We start from the raw sequence: 21,184 nt of genomic DNA on the forward strand, positions 1-21,184 counted from the left end.
TTGACCGCTTTTTGCGAAGGGACTGTGAGGCAGGCTGGGAACCGGCGAGTTCGCACCGGCTTCTGACCGCGGCACAGGCAATATCCACGCTTTTCAAGTCTCCTTTTGTTTTCCTTTGAAGGTCCTCCGTATGAGTTTGGTTTTCCGCGGTGAGTGGCTGCTGCTCCTGAACCTTCGTCGGACCCGAGCCGCGCCTGTTTCGTTCCCCGAAGCCATGGCGGCGCCTTTACCTGCCTCCTGCGGTGCCTCCTTTTTTCTTCTGGCCCCCCTCCGTCCATGTGCAGCTGGCTCGTCCCCGCGTCTCTTCCTCCCTGGAGGGAGGAAGGCAAGCGCGTGCCTTCCAAACGGAGTCAAACAGACTCCCCGCAGTCTTGCCCACCTCAGCGTTCGAGCCCGCGGGTCGCGGGTGTATCCCCTCGTCCGCAGTCGGCCTGGTGTGGAGGCCAAAGAGCTTCCGGAGACGGCGCGGCTCCAGCGCGGTGAGGCGTGTCGCGACGAGGGCTGGTTGTGGGCAGCCTGCGCCTCCGCCCAGGGCGGGCCTCTCGCGATCGCTGCGGGTCTGCGGGTCTGCGGCGTCCCTCCGCAAAGGCCGAACGCCCTGACGGCCGTGGCGCCGCCGTCGTCTTCCGCTCGCGGTGCGTCGCTTCGCGCTGGAGCGCCCTCCGCTCTCTTGGCAGTTTCCTGTCGCGGCGCGTTTCAGCAGTCGTCCCCCGCGCGCGCCTTCGCGGCTCGTGCGTTCTCCGCGGTCGCGAGTCGGCAGCCGTCTGAAGCGGAGGCAGCCCAGCCGTCCGCCGCTGCCAAGTCGGAGCGCAACGCGAATCCCGCCCACGGCCAGCGAACAGGGCAGTCTGCCCCGAAGGAAGGGTCGTTTCCCAAGCGCCTCAGCGAGGAGCCCGCTGGGCCCCTGCGCGAGCACGCGCGCCAAGAAGGCCCCGGCGACGGCTCCGCGCCGCCTCCGCCGAGGCGCAGCATGCCCCTTCTGCTCGCCAGTCTGATGGCACTGTCGGGCGTTGCCATCGGGTGAGCGACGGGAGAAAGGCATTCGGCGCTCGGGCAACGCAGTCTAGCGGCGCAGCTGCGCACAGACGGACATGAGTGATGTGGTTAACCGTGATATAGGTGTGTGCCTACTTGACTCGACATTTCATGCAGAAGTGTAGTTTTTCGGAACTGAACTGCGCGCCAGGGCTCAGCAGGAAGGGACAGGTCGTGTGCAAACGCGCGGTCGCCTTCGTGGAGGGAGGCGCAGTGACTCTTCGGCTGCAGAATGAACGTGGCGGGCGCCGGTGCCTGACGGAGGCTTCCCAAGGTGTGGTGGCGGTCAGTGTGCGGTCCGCAGAGGGCGTGACCTGCGCAGCCGCTTCTGCGTGGGTAGTCTGTGGAGGCCTCTGGCGCAAGGCCTCGGCGGTTTGTGTGCATGCGCCTTGCGCTGTATCAGGCTCGTGGTCTACGACGCGATTCTGGCGGAGAACGCGCTGCTGTATGGCGCCTGGAAGTTCGACTGGGACGCCGCGTGGCTCCAAGAAGCCGCCAGGCGCGAGGCGCAGCTGGCCGCGCAAGGCATACAAACTCACCCGCCCGCGGCCGTCAAGGCTGCCGAGGCGGGTGCGCACCTACGCCCTCCCACGCGCCAGATTATCCTCGTTCGTCACGGTAAGACGCGCCGAACAGGCAACGCCAGAGCGGCCGTCGTTGATGCCAAAGAGGGGAGACGAGGGGTCACAGCAGCCGCTCAGTGGGTGGGAGCTGCCGTCGGCGGCTCTTTGCGATGCTGTTGCGTCGATTCTCCGAGACGTTTCGCAGGTCAATACGCAAATGTCGCCTCAGCGAACGACGACGAGCAGGGCCTCACGGAGCGCGGCAAGGCGCAAGCCGCCATCACCGGTCGCAGGCTGAAGGAGCTGCTCAAGGTAATGTCGCCTTCTCCCCTCTGCCTTCCTTAGTGCCTGACGCGCGCGAGTAGACTGTGGAAAATCGTGTCTTTGCGTCGCGGGTGAGCCCTTTGCGCACTTTCTTGCGTCCTCACCAGTTCGCCTTCGGGGTTGCGTAGAGGCCGCCCAGACGGACCCCGTACGCCGCCGTGCGTGCAGCATTCCGCGGGTTCGCGCGCAGTTGCACTGCTTTGTTTTGTGATTCGCGCTGTGCCCCTCTGCAGCTGTTTACATGGGGCGGAGTGCTCGCGCGTGCTTGCCGGCAATCACGTGTTTTTTGCTTCGTTCTCCGTTCAGGACCAACACGTTGTGGCCATTTGGCACAGCAACATGAAGCGCGCGAGAGAGACAGCTGAAATCATTCACAAAGAAGCTTTCGAAGACACCCCCCTCCTCCAGGACCCCGTTCTAGCTGAGGGAGTGCCTGCGGAACCCGTTCCCCCGTCGCGAACTTTCAAGCCAAGCGCAGAAGAGGTCATGGTGTAAGTGTCTCTGTAGAGATCTCGGCTCGCAGTCGCCAGTTGTGCTTCTTGCCAACCCGTTGGGGTGGATGCGTGAGCCGTATTCGTCTTGGTTTTGCGCCGCCGTGGGGATCCCTGGCGATGCCTACCACTTCGTATCTGAGCATTTGCAATCCTATATCTATATTATATATATATATATATATATATATATATATATATATATATATATATATATATATTAGTGTTGGTGGGCGTTTTATTCTCCGGGCTCGTGTGTCTACCCAATAGATGCCGTAATCGTGCGGCGGCGGCGCCGCGTGAGTTGCACTGGAACGCGTAGAATGGAGTCTCGCTGGAAGCGCCGCAGGTAACAAACGCCTTCCGGGGGAAAGGACCATTTTAGGGTCGTTTCTGTTGTGCGACATTCAGGAATAGATGGCGGTTTGGCACTGGGGTGCGAGGAGCCTGATTTGTAGTACCCGGCATCTCTGCTTTGCGCGGGTGTGCATGTGTGCTTTCAGCGACAGTGCGCGCATTGAGCAGGCTTTCCGTCGTTACTTTTATCGTGCGCTGCCGCCACCCCCTCCATCTAACTCAGCGGCAGGTCCTTCATGTCCGCCCTCTGAGGCAGAGAAGCCTTCCGGTCCCACTCCAGAGAGCAGTTGCGGAAATGACTCGTACATTATCCTTGTCTGCCACGGAAACGTGATTCGATATATGTTGATGCGGGCTTTGCAGCTGCCTGGGTGTGCGTGGCTGCGCTGGGCGACGTACAACGCAGGCATCAGCTGGATCAGCATAGATTCGAAAGGGTATGTCTCTTGCAGAGAATTTGGCGACGTAGGACACCTACAGGCGGATATGATAACTTACCACTAGGGCGCGAACGACAGCTAATCAAGGCGGAATCCGCCTGCCATACAAGGGTGCCGAAGGGCCCGGAAAGAGGAATGGTGGAAAGACCTCAACGGAATTCGCATTCTGTATATTTTTCGCAAGGGAATAAAAGCGCTGGATGGTTAGAAGCCAACAGAAGTGAACCAGCGTCTTTCCTAACCGATGTCGATCGAGGCCGTCGAACGCCACATTTTCACAGCCACGCAGGGGGGGGGATGCGGGGTGTGCCTCAAAAACTCGCCAAGCTCTAATAGTGCTTGGGCGCAATTAGAATCAGCATCATGATAAACAATGTCTTAGATGCAGATAGAGCTCGGTCTCACGATTAAAACTGACCAGATAAAGTAGTGTTTACGCTCGCAAAGCTTCTGCTGGTCGCAACCCTGCTTCTGCCACATTGCGCAGGTCTACATTGTCGCTTACTTCTTTTCTCCTATCGTGGCCAGGGCTGGCACAGAGTCACGCCTGTCAAAGCAGTGTGCTGCACAAGTGTCTTCTTTTTTCCACATAGTGGGGCGCAGTCATCTGGTGTTATTCTTAGACACCAGGCTTCTAGAACGCATGTGCGCTATTTCTATCGCCGTAGCGATGGTGCGGCACTCCGAGAAGGGACTGGACAACTCGCTATGTCTGCGAACACGTCGACGTGTAGAACGGTCGACATGGCGTCGTGTAACGCACGTAGCCAGGCAATGGATAAGCAGTGCTACTGAAGTGCGTGGATGTTCATACGCCTTAATGGGTTTTCTTTCTCGATCGAAGAGGGGACGGGGGGTGGGAGGCACGGGGGCTCTGGACGGGTTTGTTGGCTTGGAGGATTACGGCTCGCAGGACCTTTCCAGGTCAAGACCTCGAAACACCTTCTAGAATACGTGGTACGAGAACCAAGAGAATATGACTAGCCACTCTCTAAACTTACATCACGCAGCGTTTTTAGTGGATCGCCTGTGGTGTAGTTGGCTGCAGGCCCCCGGCTAAACTGTTCGAAGTTTGTCGGTAGTCCATCCGTGGGCATATGTGTGGCCCTCCGACATTGTGACCACTCTCTAACAGCGGGATAGCCATTCAGCCATCGCTATCCGTGGCCGCGGACTGCTAGTCGACTTTCCGTCAAACATCGAAACTGCCTCTGCTGCACTCCTGGCAGCCCGCGGCACCGCGACGCCTTCTGTGCGCGGTAGCAGAGAGACAACCAGCCATACGACAGATTCGCGGCGAGGAATGCCGCATACAGAGTTTTCAGGTGTTTGTTTGCTGTCCTGGATTCCTCCGGTTTTGTTTCGTCACCAGCTAGAGACCTGTCTGCGAGTAAACGTAAGTACGTCAGTGGGACGCATGTGTGCAATAGGTATGTATAGGCGCTTGTTGGTGTACTGTTTTCTGCATCCATATCGCTGCACAACACGCTGAGACTCGAATCTGCGTTTTCCTCCGTCATCTGTCGGGGGTGGCAGGGTAACCGTTGCCGTTCTGTAGGCAGCGCCGCGAGCTGACAGTTGGCCTCACTACAGCACGCGTGAGGCCCACCTCGGGCGGGTGCCGTCCAGCGAACCATCCCGCGGTCCATCCCTCGAACATCCTTTATCGAAGGACGGTTGCCGTTACCACAATGTGGACCAGAAGATAAAAAACTTCACGATCGTATGAGGCTGCTGGTCAAACCTTCCGAGGAGGAAAGTTTGCCTCCTCAACGGTGCATGCACTCGGCTCAGGACCGCCGCGCAACGGTACCGGAGGTACTGAAGACACGGTTTTCCGCTGGTGGAAGACTCTACCAGACGCTCTATTTGCATGTTGACCTCTGCTCAAAAATTTTCTTTTTGGAAAGGTGACAGTTTTGCACGCTTCCGCTCCAAAAGCATATCTTGCTGTCCGTTGCTTCCGCCGGCAGAAGACTGAACTATTTTATCGCGCATGCCGAACCGCTTTTCTTTCACGACGCTAACTGTGCCTGCATCTAAAAAAGTCATTGGCGGAAAGAGGGTCAGTGTCCTCGCTATGCGAGCCTCATCGTTATGTCACCGGCGGTAAAGCAGAGTGCTGCATTATTGCGCTCAGTCTCGGTTCCAAGTCTTGAAGCTGTCCTTGCGTGGCCTTCCAGTAGACAACCAGGTGCCCAGTTCGGTCGGTAACATCGTCGGAGCTGAGGTTGATTTCGAGCGAAGCAATACGCAGGAAGTATGGACTAGCTGACTATTCGCAGCTGCCTCCTGGTACAAGTTGCCGCGTGGTCCGGTGCGGTCGAGGCTGCAACCTGCGAATTCATCTACTTACTTGATATCAGGATGTCAACGACCTCCAGTATTTTCGTGTTGGTTATTGTGGGGAAAGGGGATACTCCTCTTTACGAGGCTGATCTGTCTTCTCCCGGAAAGCGTGAGGATTCACCGCATTACGATCAGTTTATTATTCACCAAGCACTAGATGCCGTCGATGAGTGCGTTTGGCAGACCCAGTCGATGTACCTCAAGAACTGCGACAGCTTTCGCGACTTTCTTGTTTCAGCGTACTGCACAGCAGGACATGTGAAATTTCTTCTTCTCCACAAGAACCGTGGGAGCAATGAAGGGATCAAGAATTTCTTCTCCGATTTGCACGAGCTGTTCCTTCGGATCCTTATCAATCCTTTGTACGAAGTCAACGGTCTCATTACTAGCCAGAGCTTCGATCAGCACGTAAGAGCAGCGGCAAAGAAACATTTGCACTGATTAAGGCGCCGGCCGTCACAAATTGGCGGTTACGGGTGTCGCTGTCGTGTCGGGTCATGCCGTTCGTGGGCGCCGCTCTTTTTGTGATGAGAGAGTCTGATGTTTTGTAGCAGAGAGCAAGGTCTCGCTATCGCACGCGATTGTGGCCGTGTTACTGTGTGATTTGTGTGCGGTATCGCTGTTGGCGGCAAAGTACGTATGCGGTGGCACGGTTCTGAGCTCATATGTATATATATGAGGAGACTCGATTTTTTCAAAGAAATTGCCCAGGTGGCGTATTTCTCCGAACCAGTTATTTCGTCAATTTCCACGGCATAGTCAGTAAATGCTGCTGCGCCCTCGGAAGGAGCTTTTTAGTACAGGATCTTTCAGGCCAAACAGTTGGGTGATTCTGCTTATTAACGCCGACGATCGGCGTGTCTCGTTTCGGTTGCTGCCGTTGTTGCGGAGCGAGTCTATAAAAACCAGTCCGAGTCTTTCGGGGAAGACGTGAGTATGCGCATTGAAGTCGTAGATTAATTGATCCACCGAATCGTTTCATCAGTGGCATATTCTTGCACTGGGCATCTTCTAGAATAGTATCTGGGCTCTGCAGTACAGAACAAATTTTGCTCGATGCCACCTCGCCCTCTTTGGTTTGATAGCCTGACATGCATACAGCACGTGGAACAAGATTTCGTGGCTGACCTGGGTGCTACCGACCCGAGACGCTTCTCACCGTAGCCACAATGGTTCGTGAGGACTGAGTCACGTCTTCTACGTAGCATCGTAGGGTTAACAAGGAAGAAATTAGTTCAACAGCGGGCTAGTAGGCCTTCCCTCCTGCAACGATACGCGTAACATCAAGAGTATCGGTCGGGCGTGTGACGTTCTCGAGTCAACACACGTGATTTGGCCGCTCAGCCGTCACGCGCGTACAACTCTACGCCGCACTCGGTCCAGTCTGCTTTTTTGGCGTTGTAGGTAAACCGACAAAAGGTAGTACGTTGTTGTAGCTCAATCCAATCTGCAAATATCAGCGACTACATCGCAGTGGCAAACCTTAATCGCTAAGCCGTGTGTGGTGCGCCCTATTCTAAAGCCTATTCTTGTTGCCATATCCCGGGCCGAGAGCCGGTCGTGATTCGCGGGGCCGTCCCTCTCTTACATCCACGCTATTTCGTCTATCATTGAACAGAAAAGCCTGAATAGTTTGCAAGGCCGCGCAGGCGCAGGCAATCGAAGTTGCATGGTTTTCCAGGCGAGACTGCGGGGCCGCGACTGCCCGCTTGGTGTCGATCGAGCAACTCGTCGCCGCAGTGGAATACTTGAGGAGGTAAACTTTGCCAAGTGAGCTCTTGGAAACACGCAAACCGCTAAACGGGTCTCAGCACGTCCGGTAGCTTTATTTCCTGAGCTGTCTCTTCAGGACTGTCTGTCTGCTTGGTGCAGAGGCCTCCACGCAGCCTCGTCATGCCAGCGCACGCGCGGAATGCGACCCTTTGGCTGCTATACAAACTGAGGGCATGTCGAAGGACCGAAAGACTCAGAAGAGTAGATCCGCATCACCTCTCACGGAAAATAGATGGTTTTTCCTTGGTGGTCAGACATGCGAGACAGTCATAGCAATGGTTCTCGTCGTCAATGGTTTGTCCTTCGCGCGCATGCAGGCTGGCCAAAGCGGCTGGCTGGCAAGACAAGCTCGCAAACGCATCCCAGCGAGAGCCTAACGCGCGCATTTCTCTCTGCAAAAATGTTTAAGTGCGTTTTCACCATGTTCTCTTGAGCTGAAATACTTGTACTGAGGGCCAAAAACTATCTTTTCGTCAACGTATGCGTGGTTGCTAACGGGTAGGCGGGGCCGAGGACCAACGGGCAGCGCAGTAAGCCGCAGCCATTTCGTGGCCGCCCAGCTTCGCTGCAAGGAAGCACGCTGTGCCGTCATCTTTTTCCCTGGTAGACCACTGAGCTTTAGAGTTACTGCAAAAGTGAGATTTTTCTGTCTGCTTCTCGGCTCGACTATTACGAGCGCTGCCTCGGGCCGCCCCCAACCGTCCCCTGCCGAAGGTCCTGTTGGTTTTTCCGTGCTGCAACGCTCACCGAGGCCAGCATGTTGCAGAACGTTTGACGCGAAATGCTGTCTGGTGGAAAGTATGACTACAGACAAATGCTGCGTGTAGCGCAGAGTCCGGAGGGTGCCATCACTATCAACGGCACTCTGGTGTCTGTCGTACAGACGACGTGCTTCGCCATCCTTTCCAACTCAGCGTTTTGAGTCACGACGTAACCCCAACATGAGGGGACGGGTCCACATATGGGATGCCGAACTCCCACGACGCTCGGTCTTCCCTCCGGTTGGGCTTTGCCTCGTTCTGTGGCTTGGCCACTTCACCGTCTTTGGCGCCGGCCGACGACCTGTGCCAAGCGCTGCCGGGTTTTATCGTCCAACGGACGACGGCGTTGTAGTGGCGAGCGCGAAGACCACTGAGTACAACAATGCAGAAGCCACCGCCGAGCTTGCGGAGGGCCGCAAGCATTCATTAACCGGTAGGTATGACTCCTCCGTTCCTTACGGACAAGCTACCATCCAGGAATCCTTTGCTGAGTACTACTCAAGGCCTGAGAGCCCCCACCAGGCTGCGCTCAAATGGCTAGGTATATCTTTTATGGCTCTGATGGGAGTAGGGTTACTTGCCACCATACTTTCCTGTCTATTCGCATCTTCGCCCTATGCGAAAGAGAGGAGGGCATACTATAGCTGATGCTTTCGGGCGGCGAGACGCGTGCAAAGAGGAGACACTGCGTGCAAAATTCCCCGCCGCTGCGCGAAGTTGCGTCGATCCCCGCCGTATGTCTCGAACTGCACGTGAAACGCCACCATGTGGCCAGACGTTGGTATATGCGATGTGCTGCGGAAATTGTGAGGTGTAGTGCATTGCGACGCCTGCGGTCGGAGGCAATCCCGTGAATTCCTTGAGTAATCTGAAGACGCAGGAATTGGCTTGGTTGTCTTAGGTCTCTACTACTGCGGATAAACAAATGAGATGCATGCCTCATAACACTCTGATGCGTTCGACACCCGTGAATGAGCAAGCGCTCTCTGGCACAAAACTCCCAGCGTAGTTCTGCACAGTAGAGTGAGATACCTCATGAAGGCAAGGCCGGATTCGCTTTAATGCGGAGCTTCTTTTTTGTGTTGGACTCGCGTCTTTCTTGCATAAGATTCTCCACGAATTCTTTGACGGCATTTGACCTGTGCGGAGAACACGCCAGCACGCCACAACCCCTCTGTAGTACCACAAGCAGTGTGGGGGTAGTCTCGAAAACTCTTCCACCCGAACTTGACGAAAACACTTCGTTGACGGCGTAAACCCGTCAGCACACGCTACCGCCCATGGTGGTGTCAGAGGCTACAATAAGCACCAGGGACGGATTGACAGTCAGACCTACAACAGCGACAGTGACTCGCCAGTGGCCCCTCAGAGTAGTGTGCCATTGTAAACTCACCGTCCCATCATCGTCTGGGGTGACGTCACCGCGACCGTGCCAACCGGCGTTCCTTTGGCTTTGGACACATTTTTGGCCAAAGTGAACGTGACTGCTGTTTCGGTGCCACTTCCTCGGCATTTGGAGAAATAGCATGCGCAATCTGCTGCTAATTGGATCTGTTCTTTCGTCGGCTTCCACGAGTTTCCTTCGCCGCGCAGAACTACATGAGCACCGGGGAAATCCCTCACGTGAAACCAGAGATCTGTAGGCCCTGCTACAACCAGGCTGACCCGCTCATTCTACGCGCATTTAGAGCAAGTGACAGTGATAAAAAAATCTTAATATCGCAGCGCCCTACTCTTTTTTTTCCCCTGTTAACTAACCAGTGCATACGGCCAAGTGACGCATGACGTAGTGGACCATTGCGTGGCTCTGAAAACGTGTCCATGCATCGAGGCATCGATCACAATATCCCGGTTCAAGGATCGCATATCGACTCTGACAAAGCGGGTGGTATCGCATGGAAGTTACGGTTCTCCCGTCTTACGCGGCAACTAGAAGATGAGCACAAGTGAAAACAAGATGATACCAAAGGAGGCGTGCGACTACGCGTCTTCTGTTTCCAGCCGACTAAGGGCCGCACCTGCTCTGCTGTCCGTCCGATAATCAGGGTCGCAGAGTTTCCGCCGTTTGCATCAATACTCAGCGTCAACAGCCCCCGATACAATTCCGGGTCTCTGCGCCCTCGTTGAAGCGGTTGAAGAGTCGACGAAAGGCGTGATCTTGACGACCAGGGACCTAGCTAAGAATAAAAATTGAAGCGTCAGGCATCTAGAAGTAGGACTGACGCCACATGAAGCCCTGCTCTGGCACGTTCTAAACCCATGCAAAGGAGAGGTTCGAAGACAGATCCACAGTCCCTCGCGGTAAAGCGAGCCGGAGACACTCCCGCTAGCTGTTTACTGCATACGCGAAACGTCACGGGGCAGCTCACACACCAAACGGCTACAGGTACCTACCTTCCGTTGCCCGCCAGCAAGGAAGCAGCTCGATGAAGGCCACTTGCCCACTGGGCTCCAAGGAATACACCACGGATTTCCGCCTGCGCTCCAGCCGTAGCGTTGAAGCACGCAGGTTGGGCCCGAAAAAAACCTGTTCTGTTCCTGTTGGACAGTGGATATTATACAGCGGCAACTGATTTGGGAGTTGATACCAGAAAGGCAAAAAGCACCTGGCCACCCTCCAGGGGGTGCTCTGCGGAAGCGAGAGTGGAAAAAAAAGTTCGGCGTTTGCAGAAGTGAACCGCGGTGCGGCATCGAGTAAGCCTTGACTGTACTGAGGTTCACAGTAATAACAATCACAGCAAAAAAAGAACTGATCTGCAGAGGGCAACCTGCTGGCACTCGGCAGCCTTGAGGCGCAAAGGAGAGGTGCATGCCGTTGACATACACATCCTTCTAGCTTGCTCCGACAGATCGCAAAAATCACGCAAGCCTCATGGGCACCTAAACGCGAACATAAAATTTAGACGGCGGCTATTCAGTTAACCGACGCTTCCGTGTCGAGAACCCGCTGCAACTTCCTAAAGGAACGGTGTGCATGCAAAACGTGGCGGAATGCTTTAAGCGGCAATACCTCCGATGGCGTGTTGGTTGCAATCGATGCTGCAGTCCGCGGCGCGATGTCAATGGTAGGCGGTCGCACCTTGAGTCCAACACCAGAAGGAGACGCTGCCGTCTCATGAGTGACCTCTATTTTGGGCGGCTCTATCCGAACGCCAACCTCGGGCGGTGCGCTGGTATCGTTTGCCGCTTCATCCGTTTTGAGACTCCCCTCTGCGTGGTTCTGGTTTTCTTCAGGACGCTGCCTCCTCTTCTGCTCGGTTTGTCCTGTGAGCTGATTCTGCGCGTCTTCCGCTTCTTCTTCTGCCTTCTTGACCTCTTCCAGCGCTTCTTGTTCTTCTTGTGCAACCATTTCGGCATCAGTTTGCTGTACCTTATAGTTTGCTGCCTCCACTTCCCTTGCAGTGTCACGAATCTTGGATTGCTCTGATTCTGTAGTCCCACTATCGGTAGCGGGCTGGGATTCTTTTGGCGAGAGGCTGTCAGGTGTGCGACTTCAGCCTGTCTGTTGTGGGCAGTCTGCCAGCACCGAGTTCCTTACCGATCTAGGATGTGTTCGAGCCTGGTGGATATCTTGTTGAGGTAAATGTCACTGAGGCAAGCCTTTTCATTGCTCACCTTATCCTGTCCGTTGGCGGTTCCTCTGATGGTATACCTCGCCCTTCCTCGCCTCCCTGGCGAAGACGCATTTTCCTCTGTTCATGCGGTGGGGCCATCTATCTCTACGTCACATACCGGAGAGGCTAGTTCTCCGCCTGCAGATGCAGGCGCGCAGTGTACGTGAACGGCAACGTGTTGCATCTTGCGCTTCTGGTGATGAAGCTTAGGTGCAGAACGCCTGCCAATTTCGCCGCTGTTAGTATTTTCGCTATCTCTTCTCCAGACGCGGAGCCTGCGATCGTAGCATTATATATGGTGCTGATCTACATTAGTATGCCATCATACTTTCGGTCTTGCTCCTCATCGTGCATCTTCTGAGACGCGAGTACCTCATTAGCATGTCCCATGGCAGCCTCTAAGTCGTCTCTCGGGTTTAGCAGAGGGAGGATTGTTTCGGACTGTCCCTGCGTTCTTGAGGGGTCACGGTCCGGTGCCTATGCAGCAGAATGTGCGAATATGTGAGCGTGCGCGGCCACCTTGAGCGGTCGCACCTGTAAAAGCCCCGTACGATAGAATTCCCCATTGCTCGGCTCCCGGCCATGGACAGTTGTCCACAAGCACGCAGGGAAAATGCATACACTAACGAAGAAGGCAAAACGCATTTTCAGCACTCTGTGTGTTCGTGTCCGCGCAGGTTTGCAGTCATGGTGATGAGTTGAATCTGACACTCGCTGTCCTCGCGCGAGTAAAGCTCCGGTGTACATACCTTCCTCAGTGGTTGTGATTGCTGAGTGCCATGTCTTTATCATGCTATCGTCACTCTTCGCGTGCACTCCATGGAATACAGGAAAGGTTTTTTTTCACACTTCTGTTTGAGGAAAAGATCCGCCAGCTCACTCTAAGTGCGTTTTCCCATGTTTAGAGCCGCAGCACATTCTCACGCCTCAAAACATCTCCGGTGGTATGCTTCGCTAACTTCGGCAAAGATGCCACACGATCTTCCCTCACTCCCGCACGCTCGTATTTTCAAAGTCAAGTCGAGTCATAGCACGATGTCCATGCACTCTGACCATCATCATAAGACGGGCATACCCCGTTAAGATCCGTTGGGCGCTCGTGGCTTCCTTCGCATCCTTCACACCCGCGCTGATGCTATGATGAGACACAGGTGCTTGTCTACAGGATTCATATTTACTTTGTATGGTTCCGCCCCCTACCAGATTTTCTCCACGTGCCTTCCTGACTGCACATGGACGGCACATGGAACTATCGATACTACTGGATCGCGTAACTAGCGTGGGACGCCATGCCTCCCTTCTCTGCCCTCCGTCCATAGCGCCGAAAGTAAGACTCCTGAAAAATGCGACATACAATTTCCCTCACAGCCGAAACTGGTGTAAAAAAGTGCACCGTGGAGGCCACAATGATTTCCAACTCAACACATGTTGTCCCTTGCAAAAGCAATATTCAATCACCAAGCACGGCGTATTTGAATTTTTCTTTCTTCAAGCGGCCGAGCATAGAGAGCGGCAGGCTTAAATGTAATGTGGCCACTCATCTTCACGCTCACACACCACATCTGCAATGTTTTGAGCGCGGCAGCTGAGGAGGCCAGCGTTTTGTCCCCATTGCGCATTTGTTTTTTCGTCTTCCTTGAAACGATTTTTTCTCAGCAAGTCTGTATTTTGTCATTCACTTCTTACTCTGCGATACCGGAGCATGTCGGAAACGGCAGCGGTCGAATGTCATCCGCTGTCACGAACGTTTGTCATGGTGGAGCAACCCTCCTTCGTTCTGTCCTTCCGTCCTGTCAGACGGGAGGCGGCGCTCAATTAGTATCGCTTCTAGGCAGCATGACCTTTTGGTTGTCGGCTCTTTCTGTACATCACCTCGTGGTCTTGGCCCTATGCTTCGGCTCAGATATATCTAAAAATGTCGAAGAGTCGGCAGAGACCGTATGGCGAGAAGGAAGAACATTTGGTGGGGAGGATACCGGCATGTGGACTGAGGTTCGAGAACGGCCTTCTGGAGAATATTTTGCTGCCAGTCATCCACACTGGCTATCGGTGGAAGGAGCAACGAAGACCTCTATTGCAGACTTGATAGACGAGCCCACGACTTACGAACCGGATCGCACAGTAAGACCTTACCAGAAGGTCAGCCTCCCGCCGCGGCGAAGTTGTCCAAAGGGAACGTACGATGCAATAGTCGGTGCGTGTGTGTGGTTAGACAGGCAGGATAAGGTTCTACCGCGCTACGTATGCCCGCCCGGTTCGGTGCTGAACGGTGATTTTTGTTACGGGCGGATTGTGGCTGATTACGAGCTAGACTGTCCCAAAAACTTCTTGCCTAACGAGGACGAAGTCTGTGTGAAAGTGGTAGTATATACCCCCCCTCAGGTTGTCTGTCCAGAAGGGTTTGCCGTCGTCAGGGCAACTCCAGAAAGTAATGCGAAACTGTGCAAGCGCGTCAAGTACGTCGCCCCCATCAAGCGGGCCATAGAAACTACGGAGAAACTAGCACTGCTTGATTGCAGCGGCACGGAGAAGAAGTGTCCGCTGCCTGCGAAGCCCGTGGCAGACCGCGAGTGGGTGCTGGAGTGCCCAGACGGCGGGAAATTGGTTAGATCTAAAACTGACAGGAAACGGAAGGCTTGCAAGATCGACGTTTTGGTTCCTCCGTTACCATCAAAGAACTGTGCAAAAGTAAGTTTATTCAATGCATGTGTTCTTCACGTGTTATCGCATATCTACGCCATTGGATCTTCGCCTCCATTTCGCCTTCATTCTCCTCATATGCTTTGCGTTTCTTTGTTGTGTGTTTGAAAGGGTTTCAGGCCTTTACAGCTCGTCAATTTTGGTATCGGCTGCGTTAAACTCGCGGTGCAGGACGTCGCGCTGGTGTGTCCAGGGCCGAAGCCGAAGCTTGGACCAGGGTTTGGAGACTGGAATGTACCACGCTACAAATACGATCCCGTAGACAAGTGTGTCGCCTATCGAGCCAAAGCCACTGAGGGGCAGTGCCCTTTCGGATACGAGTTCCAAGAAGACACGTGCTACAGGAAATACTTTTTGCCTCACTACTTGGACTGTAATCATCTCGAAGGATATGCTTTTTTCTGGGATGCAAAGCAGAACCGTGGCATCTGCGCGTACGAGTTCGACCTCTTCAAGTGGAGTTCTGGAGTTAGCTACATTACTCAAAGAGAGCGCTGGGACGGGGGAAGGATCTATTTACTGTCGAACCCGTACGCTGTGAAAAGAGCGTACGAAAACTCAGCCGCCGTTGCTGCTGCGTTCCGTCCTCCGCCTCCTTCTGCGCCGACACTGGAACAAATTCCAGAGAAGAAGTCTCCATAGGACGCAAGGAGCGCGGCATGCACAAGAATTAGGTAGCTTGTCGGTGTGCGGCCGGCACTACCAGACCGCCCGCGGAAAGCTTACAGCGAAGGTCTCCAGCAGACTGACGAATCGTGGCCGGGCACGTCGCACAGGCCACGCCGCCGTGCCAACGCAGTTGGACCCAGCGGGGCACGTCCAGCATTCAGATGACTCCCGTGGCCGATCTCCTCTCGGAACTGGATTCTAATGTTGCTCCTTCGGACTGGTCCCGAATGTGCGTCCACCGTGATACATTTTGTGGCTCTTCTGCGGAGGCTCGTCCATCAAGCCCACACACGGGGGAACAACATCAATGAGATTATGATCGCTTAAAGAACTAATTTCGTTCGCTAGATATATTACATAACCTGATCGGCAACGCAGAAACCTGATCTGACCCTGTGTTTGCGAAGAAGCTCTTCGGCTGTCCTTGCTCGCACCATGGCAAAAATGCAACCAACCCTATTCTCGCCCCCTAAAATCGCCCTTCGTCGCGTGGAGTCTCTGACCGTTCGGCCTTTTCGGGCATCGAGGGCCACGCCATCACTGTACATCCAAACAAGTGTACTTATGCAATAATGCGCATAGCCAACTGTGCACACCGTAGCAATCGTTCGTGCGGTGTTCCATGCCTTGCTGAAACCTGTCATTGCTCGCTGTGCGCTAGTGTTTCGTTCTGCTACGGCATCTGAATCCCCAGGAGATTGACGCAGAGATTTTTCCTGTTCGAGAACGAAGGCGCACACATCATAATAGAAACTGGGTGAAAGCATTGAACACGCACTCTGATTGCTCTGTTGCCGCATCGCAACCTGTATTCGCCTCAAGACCCAGGCAGTTGTTGACCGACTACGGTGCTCCGCCGCGCATGTTCTCCGTATGGCCATCTCATACGGCCGACTGTGAACGAATTGCTGGACATCATATGCCTGGCGCCGCCCAGGTGTGTCAGTGCACCGATACCCGCGCACATATGCGCATAGAGGCCACTTGTTTATAGGGATGCGGATGGAATCCGCGACTAGCTCAAGCACCGATCCCCTTACACTTACAAAGATCCCTCATGGCAGCGGGTTCGGCTGGCGTCGAGACGCCTGTGCACGTTCGGACAATCTGGATCCTGGCTCCTTTACTAGCAGCGCCATGTCAGCACTAGAATCGAGGAGTCCAACTATGTGTTGCTTAGTCGCAGTACGGCGAAGACAGAACCACGTCCCCATTAACCCTGGGCAGCACGCACCCACCACCTCAGTAGACTACTTGAGCCCTTGCCGAGAGCCGCCCCGTCATTGTCGATCCTGTGTGCTGGCTCCCTGCTGTCACGCGGTGAGCTTCACTAGACGCTCGCCCTTGTCGTATCATGACTAGACAGCAGGCTGCAGACTTCCTCGCGTGTGTACAGCCGTTTTGAGGCGTCACATCGGCGACTCATCGCGATAACGTTTACACGCTGCTGTCCAACTGATTCGCACGCTGTGAGCGCGCGATAACCCTCCTTCGCCCGCCCTCCTCGGCTCATCCGCCCTACTCTTGCGAAAAGCGGCCCGACTACGAAGCCATGAATCCGCCAGCTCTACTGACCGCCATCCTTTGACAATACGTTATACGGTACGTGAAATTAGAATAACATCACGATCGTCTTTAGCGCGGCCAGAAGAAACCAATATGCGACGGCTTACTCGTGGTTTTGGAAACGGCTTCCGGGTTGATTCCTTGATACGAAACAGCAGTAGAAGGAACACTTCCCACCCAAAAAAGTTCATGTCCCAAGAGGTTTCACTATGATGCTTTTTTCGCAACCATTAACCATCACATGCCTCTTGTCACAGAACTCATCCCTTCTCCGTCTCTGTATGCATATATGATCGCTTAACGGTCGAAGACAAGACGGTGCGCAGTTTCTACCACTTGGCCGCCCTTCTTCAGTAGCCATAGTCTCCCCATGATACCTGGTAGTCGTTGCCAAAGAATTGTTTCATCAGCTGCGCCGTGATGGAGTGATCCGCTCTTCCGTATTGGTAGGAATGACCGTAGATCTCGATCTGCCGATCGCTCATGCGGCACTCGATACGCCCACCGCCTTGCACCTCTGCGAAGCGACACGGCAAAGAAACGTTTGATAACATCAAACCACGAGGTGCATGACCTAGTACGGCCTCACTCAACTGCTCATATTTTCCTTGCGCACTGTCCCAGAGGCATACGTTAGACATGCAAAGGCTTAAGCCCAGACTGGTGTGTCTGGCTAAGAGATTCATGAGCAATCAACGACTCGACACACCGCCCACCGGTGGTGATACTGAGTAGCAACAGTGCCACGCTCCATCGGCTCCTTGTGCGAGGCACGCCCGTATGGTCCGCTGCCACAGACAGGCTGTCGATGTTATTTGTCTGTGCCTATGTATTTTCGTGCAGTTCATGTTGTAGCTTCTACAGCTTTGAACCGCGCGAAACTACGTACCCGCTTCTATTCCCCAGCTTTCGAGCTCCTTCATCGTGTCCAGGGCACACTGGTAATGGTACTCGGCCTGTGGGTTGCCCCTGACAAGGTAGAGCGTTGTCTTGAGACTTTGTTTTCCGCCACGTTCTGGATCTACTTTAATGAGCACATACTTCTGGACCCCGTCTTCGATGCGAACCTTAGGCAAATTTGATAAGAAAGTATTTACATCCTCTTCACTCCCGGTGGCAGCAGACTGACGCCGGGCGTCAGTCGGTGGCTGAGGAACAGATGTTGCTGTTTCCTGCTGTTGTTGCTCCCATGCCTGCTTGCTGCTGTCCTCTTGACGACACTCAGCTTGACTTGCTGAGCCTTTCTGCTGAGCAAGCTCGCATTCAACTTCGACCAGTTCTTCTGTCAGCTTTTGAGCAACCAGCTCCAGGGCAGGGCGCTCCACATCATTCGCATCGGCCAGTTGATCATTGACAACTTTGAGGGCCGCCTGCAGCTCTGCAGATGTCCGATGGCGCCCAGACACGAGGGACGGCATTTTCTTTGCTAAACGGAAACTTGGGGGTGGCGAACGGCAAACCGCAGACGGTCCTGAATGAAGCGTAGCAGCGGTAGAGCGGCAACCCGGAACCCGAAGAAAAGAGGAACAAAGATGTTTACAAAAGATACCGACCGGCTCAAAGGAGAAACAGAATGACAGCCCTCCTCGTAACCGTGGAGACGTGCAAATGTTCGCTCCCGCCGAAGGAGACGATGCCTTGAATTTGGCTCGGCTGGCGAGTTTGGCGCGACCGGCCTTCAGTGTGACACCCAGCTTTTGCCTAGTTAGAAACGAAGTTTTCTCGTTTCTAACCAACGACGGAAACGACATAGGTGTCCAACTTGCGCACAACACTACTTCGCAATGCTGCAAAAGAGACCGCGGGACAACCTGCGATCGGAACCTCAAGATATTGCATCCACTCGAGGATTCAATACTGCTAGCGGCAGTGCCAAGAAAAAAAGAGAACAGGGAAACGAAAGCACAGAATCTCGGCAAATGTCCTCGTCCCTCGTGCTTGTCGCCTTGACTCTTCGCGCTGAGGGTCGCTGCTAAAAACTGGTGAAACAATACGCGCCTCCAAGTCCTTGAATCAGCAACCATCACGCGGCATATGCGTCATGCTGCTCGAAAGAAAGCCCTTTTGTTATGCATCCTCCTGCAAAACAATAAAGCAAGAATAGGTGTCGTAGTAGAACGGGAAACAGGGAACGAGAGGTAGAAGCTGAAGAGAGAAGATTGCTGCGACCCCCGCGAAACTGGCATCGGGCTGCGTGCCTCCGAACAGCGACGAAAAAGACTAAGAAGACCAGATGGTGGAACAAGCACAGTTCGTCGATTTCGACTGGAAGAGTTTTTTTTACGCCGGGAAGAGAGAGCAGTGTGCAGCACCCTTGCGTCCGGCGTGCCGCCGGACACAAAAGACGCTCGGCACGATTCGCGAGATTGCTGTTCAGTGGACTGCGAGTCCGGACGCTCTGCAGATCTCCCTGACCGAGTGACAACAAAATACACAATGGCTACGTCGGATATTGAATGCCCACACGACGCTCAGTAGGAGAGCGGGTGAGTGTGAAGCGAAACGAAAACCCTGGTCAGGCAGCAAGAATCAAACGCTTGAAAAGGACTGGAGCGATGGAATTATCGCATGTCAAGGCTGCCTCGCTAGGCTTGCCTGGTGACACCGGTCAATCAGAACAGCGAGACTCTCCGCATGGTATTCCCCAAAACAGGCGGAGACCTACACACCAGCACGGTGAAAGTTGTGACAGCCGAGACAAGCTTCCGCTTTGACCTGAAGGCCCTCAGTTTTGCGGTGTGTCGTCTCCCTCAGCCATAAGCTTGCTAACTGAACAAGAGGCAGCGACCCCCCAACTCTAATCGAGACAGATGGTTCAAGGAGCCAGAAAAACCGGCGGGTCTTCTTCGAAGTTGCACATAATCCTGTTCAGATGGTCACAGAGGATGTGTTCTTGTGGTTGATCAGGAAACACCGAAGTTTGCTGGACGGCTGTCAGCCGGGGCATCGCAAAAGTGCGCGGCAACCACTCTCCCGCTGCACACCGCGTGCTCCTGCCGACTCACCTTTTTCCAGTGTGCTCGTGCGAACGCAGGGAGTCCCCCTTGAAAGTGCGCTGCAAAGATGAGTCAAGAGTGACGCATCACGCAGTGACACGTGGAACGTCAGAACAGCGTTGACTTGCGCGGAAAAGAATCGCGGGCCCGTGTGGGTTGCGTATACAGTACAATGAAACGTCCGTTACGGCTTGTCCTGTGCTGTGTGCCACACACACTGCAAGTACTGCCAGTTGGGGTTCCACGCGGAATCCGAAGATGCGGTAGAATGCTGGTTCGTCGATGAGGGTGGGACTCAAGAGGGAAATGTCTCAGTGGCGCAGCCTCACCGGATGGGAAAGATGGAGGCGGCCAGCTCATTTCGGCCTCTCTGCGTACCTCCAGCGGCAGTAGAGTTTCCCGTCGAAGGCGCTCTATTATTGGAGGAAAAACATATCGTCAGCATTGTCCACCTTCCTCAGCCTTTGTACATGCGCGAAGCAAGCAGCTTCCGTCAGGCACGCATCAGGTCTCGTCAGCCATCTCCCAGGTCCACGACATATCGGTGCGAGGCGGTTAAGGCGAAGACATCCCTCTACACAGCAATACCCTTTCCGTTGGAGCAGGGCAGCCCATCTGCACAGCACTACACCTTAGACACATCTGCACTGCGGCCTCACTTTATCAGTAACAGGGACATGAGTGGCCGTAGTTGCTCTGCTGGACGCTCTAGCATGCTGGGTACTGGCGAAACTGAGAGAGGCCAGACGGATGTCCGAAAGGGTTCGCACCACTGTCAGCTCGTCTAGAATTTCGTTGTTAAATCCCACGTAAACGAGAATAACTGTATATTCCCTTCTATCCTGCCGAAGGTCGGTCGGAAACCAACCTCCTAGACACCAAGCATAGCCCTGCAGCTCTTGCCTCGCTCCCTCGTACCTCCGTGGCGGGTCACCACCTTTTTCCTAACACAGATCGTATTCCTAATTTATACGTCTTGTGTTCGACTTGTCTATGTTTCATGGTTCACGACGGTAGTTCCCCTCCTAGGGACCGCGTTTATGGTGCAACACGGCACGGGCCCGCTGTAGTACCGGACTCTGCAGCATCACAACTCTATACAGGCCGTGAGACGGTTCGGCTTCATCCGCCCGCGTCGCTCCACACGCAAACGGCCGGCGGTGTGGTGCATCCATCGCGAATACGAGCAAACTGACATTATAGTACACATGCAAATATGCTTGTCTCCACCTTGTGCGCTGCTCGCTATGGTCTACTGCTGACCTCGCCAAGGCGTCGTGACAGTGTGCATGATAGTGTGCATACACAGCTGGCGTTATGTAGTCCACAAAGCATGCTTGTACATGATGACTGACACAAGCTGTTGTGCCCGTTCGTCTGTGCTGTTTCGAATTATGCCTGACAACGTCTCTAATCAACCCATTTCATGGAGGAAGCTCATCGCACCGGATGATGCATCATGTGTGCAGTCGTACGGGGGGGAAGAGGTTTGTGATATGTTTGTTTCGTGCGCGAAGCAGCCCCACTTGCGGAGAAGCGCTCAGTG

At 54.3% G+C, this 21,184-nt stretch overlaps 5 protein-coding genes across 5 annotated transcripts; 3 read left to right on the forward strand and 2 right to left on the reverse strand.

Moving 5' to 3' along the window:
- Nucleotides 1-130: 130 nt before the first annotated feature.
- Nucleotides 131-3,274, forward strand: BESB_062650 (phosphoglycerate mutase; the record flags this gene model as incomplete). Its single annotated transcript, XM_029364679.1, has 5 exons — nucleotides 131-1,020; nucleotides 1,439-1,653; nucleotides 1,804-1,910; nucleotides 2,229-2,413; nucleotides 2,917-3,274. 5 exons carry the CDS (start codon nucleotides 131-133, stop codon nucleotides 3,272-3,274), a joined length of 1,755 nt encoding a protein of 584 aa, XP_029219387.1.
- Nucleotides 3,275-5,577: 2,303 nt separating this feature from the next.
- Nucleotides 5,578-6,000, forward strand: BESB_062660 (mbp-1 interacting protein-2a family protein; the record flags this gene model as incomplete). Its single annotated transcript, XM_029364680.1, has 1 exon — nucleotides 5,578-6,000. The coding sequence occupies one exon, from the start codon at nucleotides 5,578-5,580 to the stop codon at nucleotides 5,998-6,000; it is 423 nt and encodes a 140-aa protein (XP_029219388.1).
- A 3,126-nt stretch (nucleotides 6,001-9,126) lies between these two features.
- On the reverse strand, nucleotides 9,127-11,442 carry BESB_062670 (uncharacterized protein; the record flags this gene model as incomplete). Its single annotated transcript, XM_029364681.1, has 4 exons — nucleotides 9,127-9,232; nucleotides 9,487-9,767; nucleotides 10,112-10,270; nucleotides 11,104-11,442. 4 exons carry the CDS (start codon nucleotides 11,440-11,442, stop codon nucleotides 9,127-9,129), a joined length of 885 nt encoding a protein of 294 aa, XP_029219389.1.
- A 2,101-nt stretch (nucleotides 11,443-13,543) lies between these two features.
- Nucleotides 13,544-15,049, forward strand: BESB_062680 (uncharacterized protein; the record flags this gene model as incomplete). Its single annotated transcript, XM_029364682.1, has 2 exons — nucleotides 13,544-14,395; nucleotides 14,519-15,049. The coding sequence occupies 2 exons, from the start codon at nucleotides 13,544-13,546 to the stop codon at nucleotides 15,047-15,049; spliced, it is 1,383 nt and encodes a 460-aa protein (XP_029219390.1).
- A 1,943-nt stretch (nucleotides 15,050-16,992) lies between these two features.
- On the reverse strand, nucleotides 16,993-18,060 carry BESB_062690 (phosphohistidine phosphatase; the record flags this gene model as incomplete). The annotated part of the gene is made up of 2 exons (XM_029364683.1): nucleotides 16,993-17,159; nucleotides 17,532-18,060. The coding sequence occupies 2 exons, from the start codon at nucleotides 18,058-18,060 to the stop codon at nucleotides 16,993-16,995; spliced, it is 696 nt and encodes a 231-aa protein (XP_029219391.1).
- Nucleotides 18,061-21,184: the final 3,124 nt, after the last annotated feature.

Source organism: Besnoitia besnoiti, chromosome V, assembly GCF_002563875.1.
Source record: "Besnoitia besnoiti strain Bb-Ger1 chromosome V, whole genome shotgun sequence".
NCBI classification, from domain to species: domain Eukaryota; phylum Apicomplexa; class Conoidasida; order Eucoccidiorida; family Sarcocystidae; genus Besnoitia; species Besnoitia besnoiti.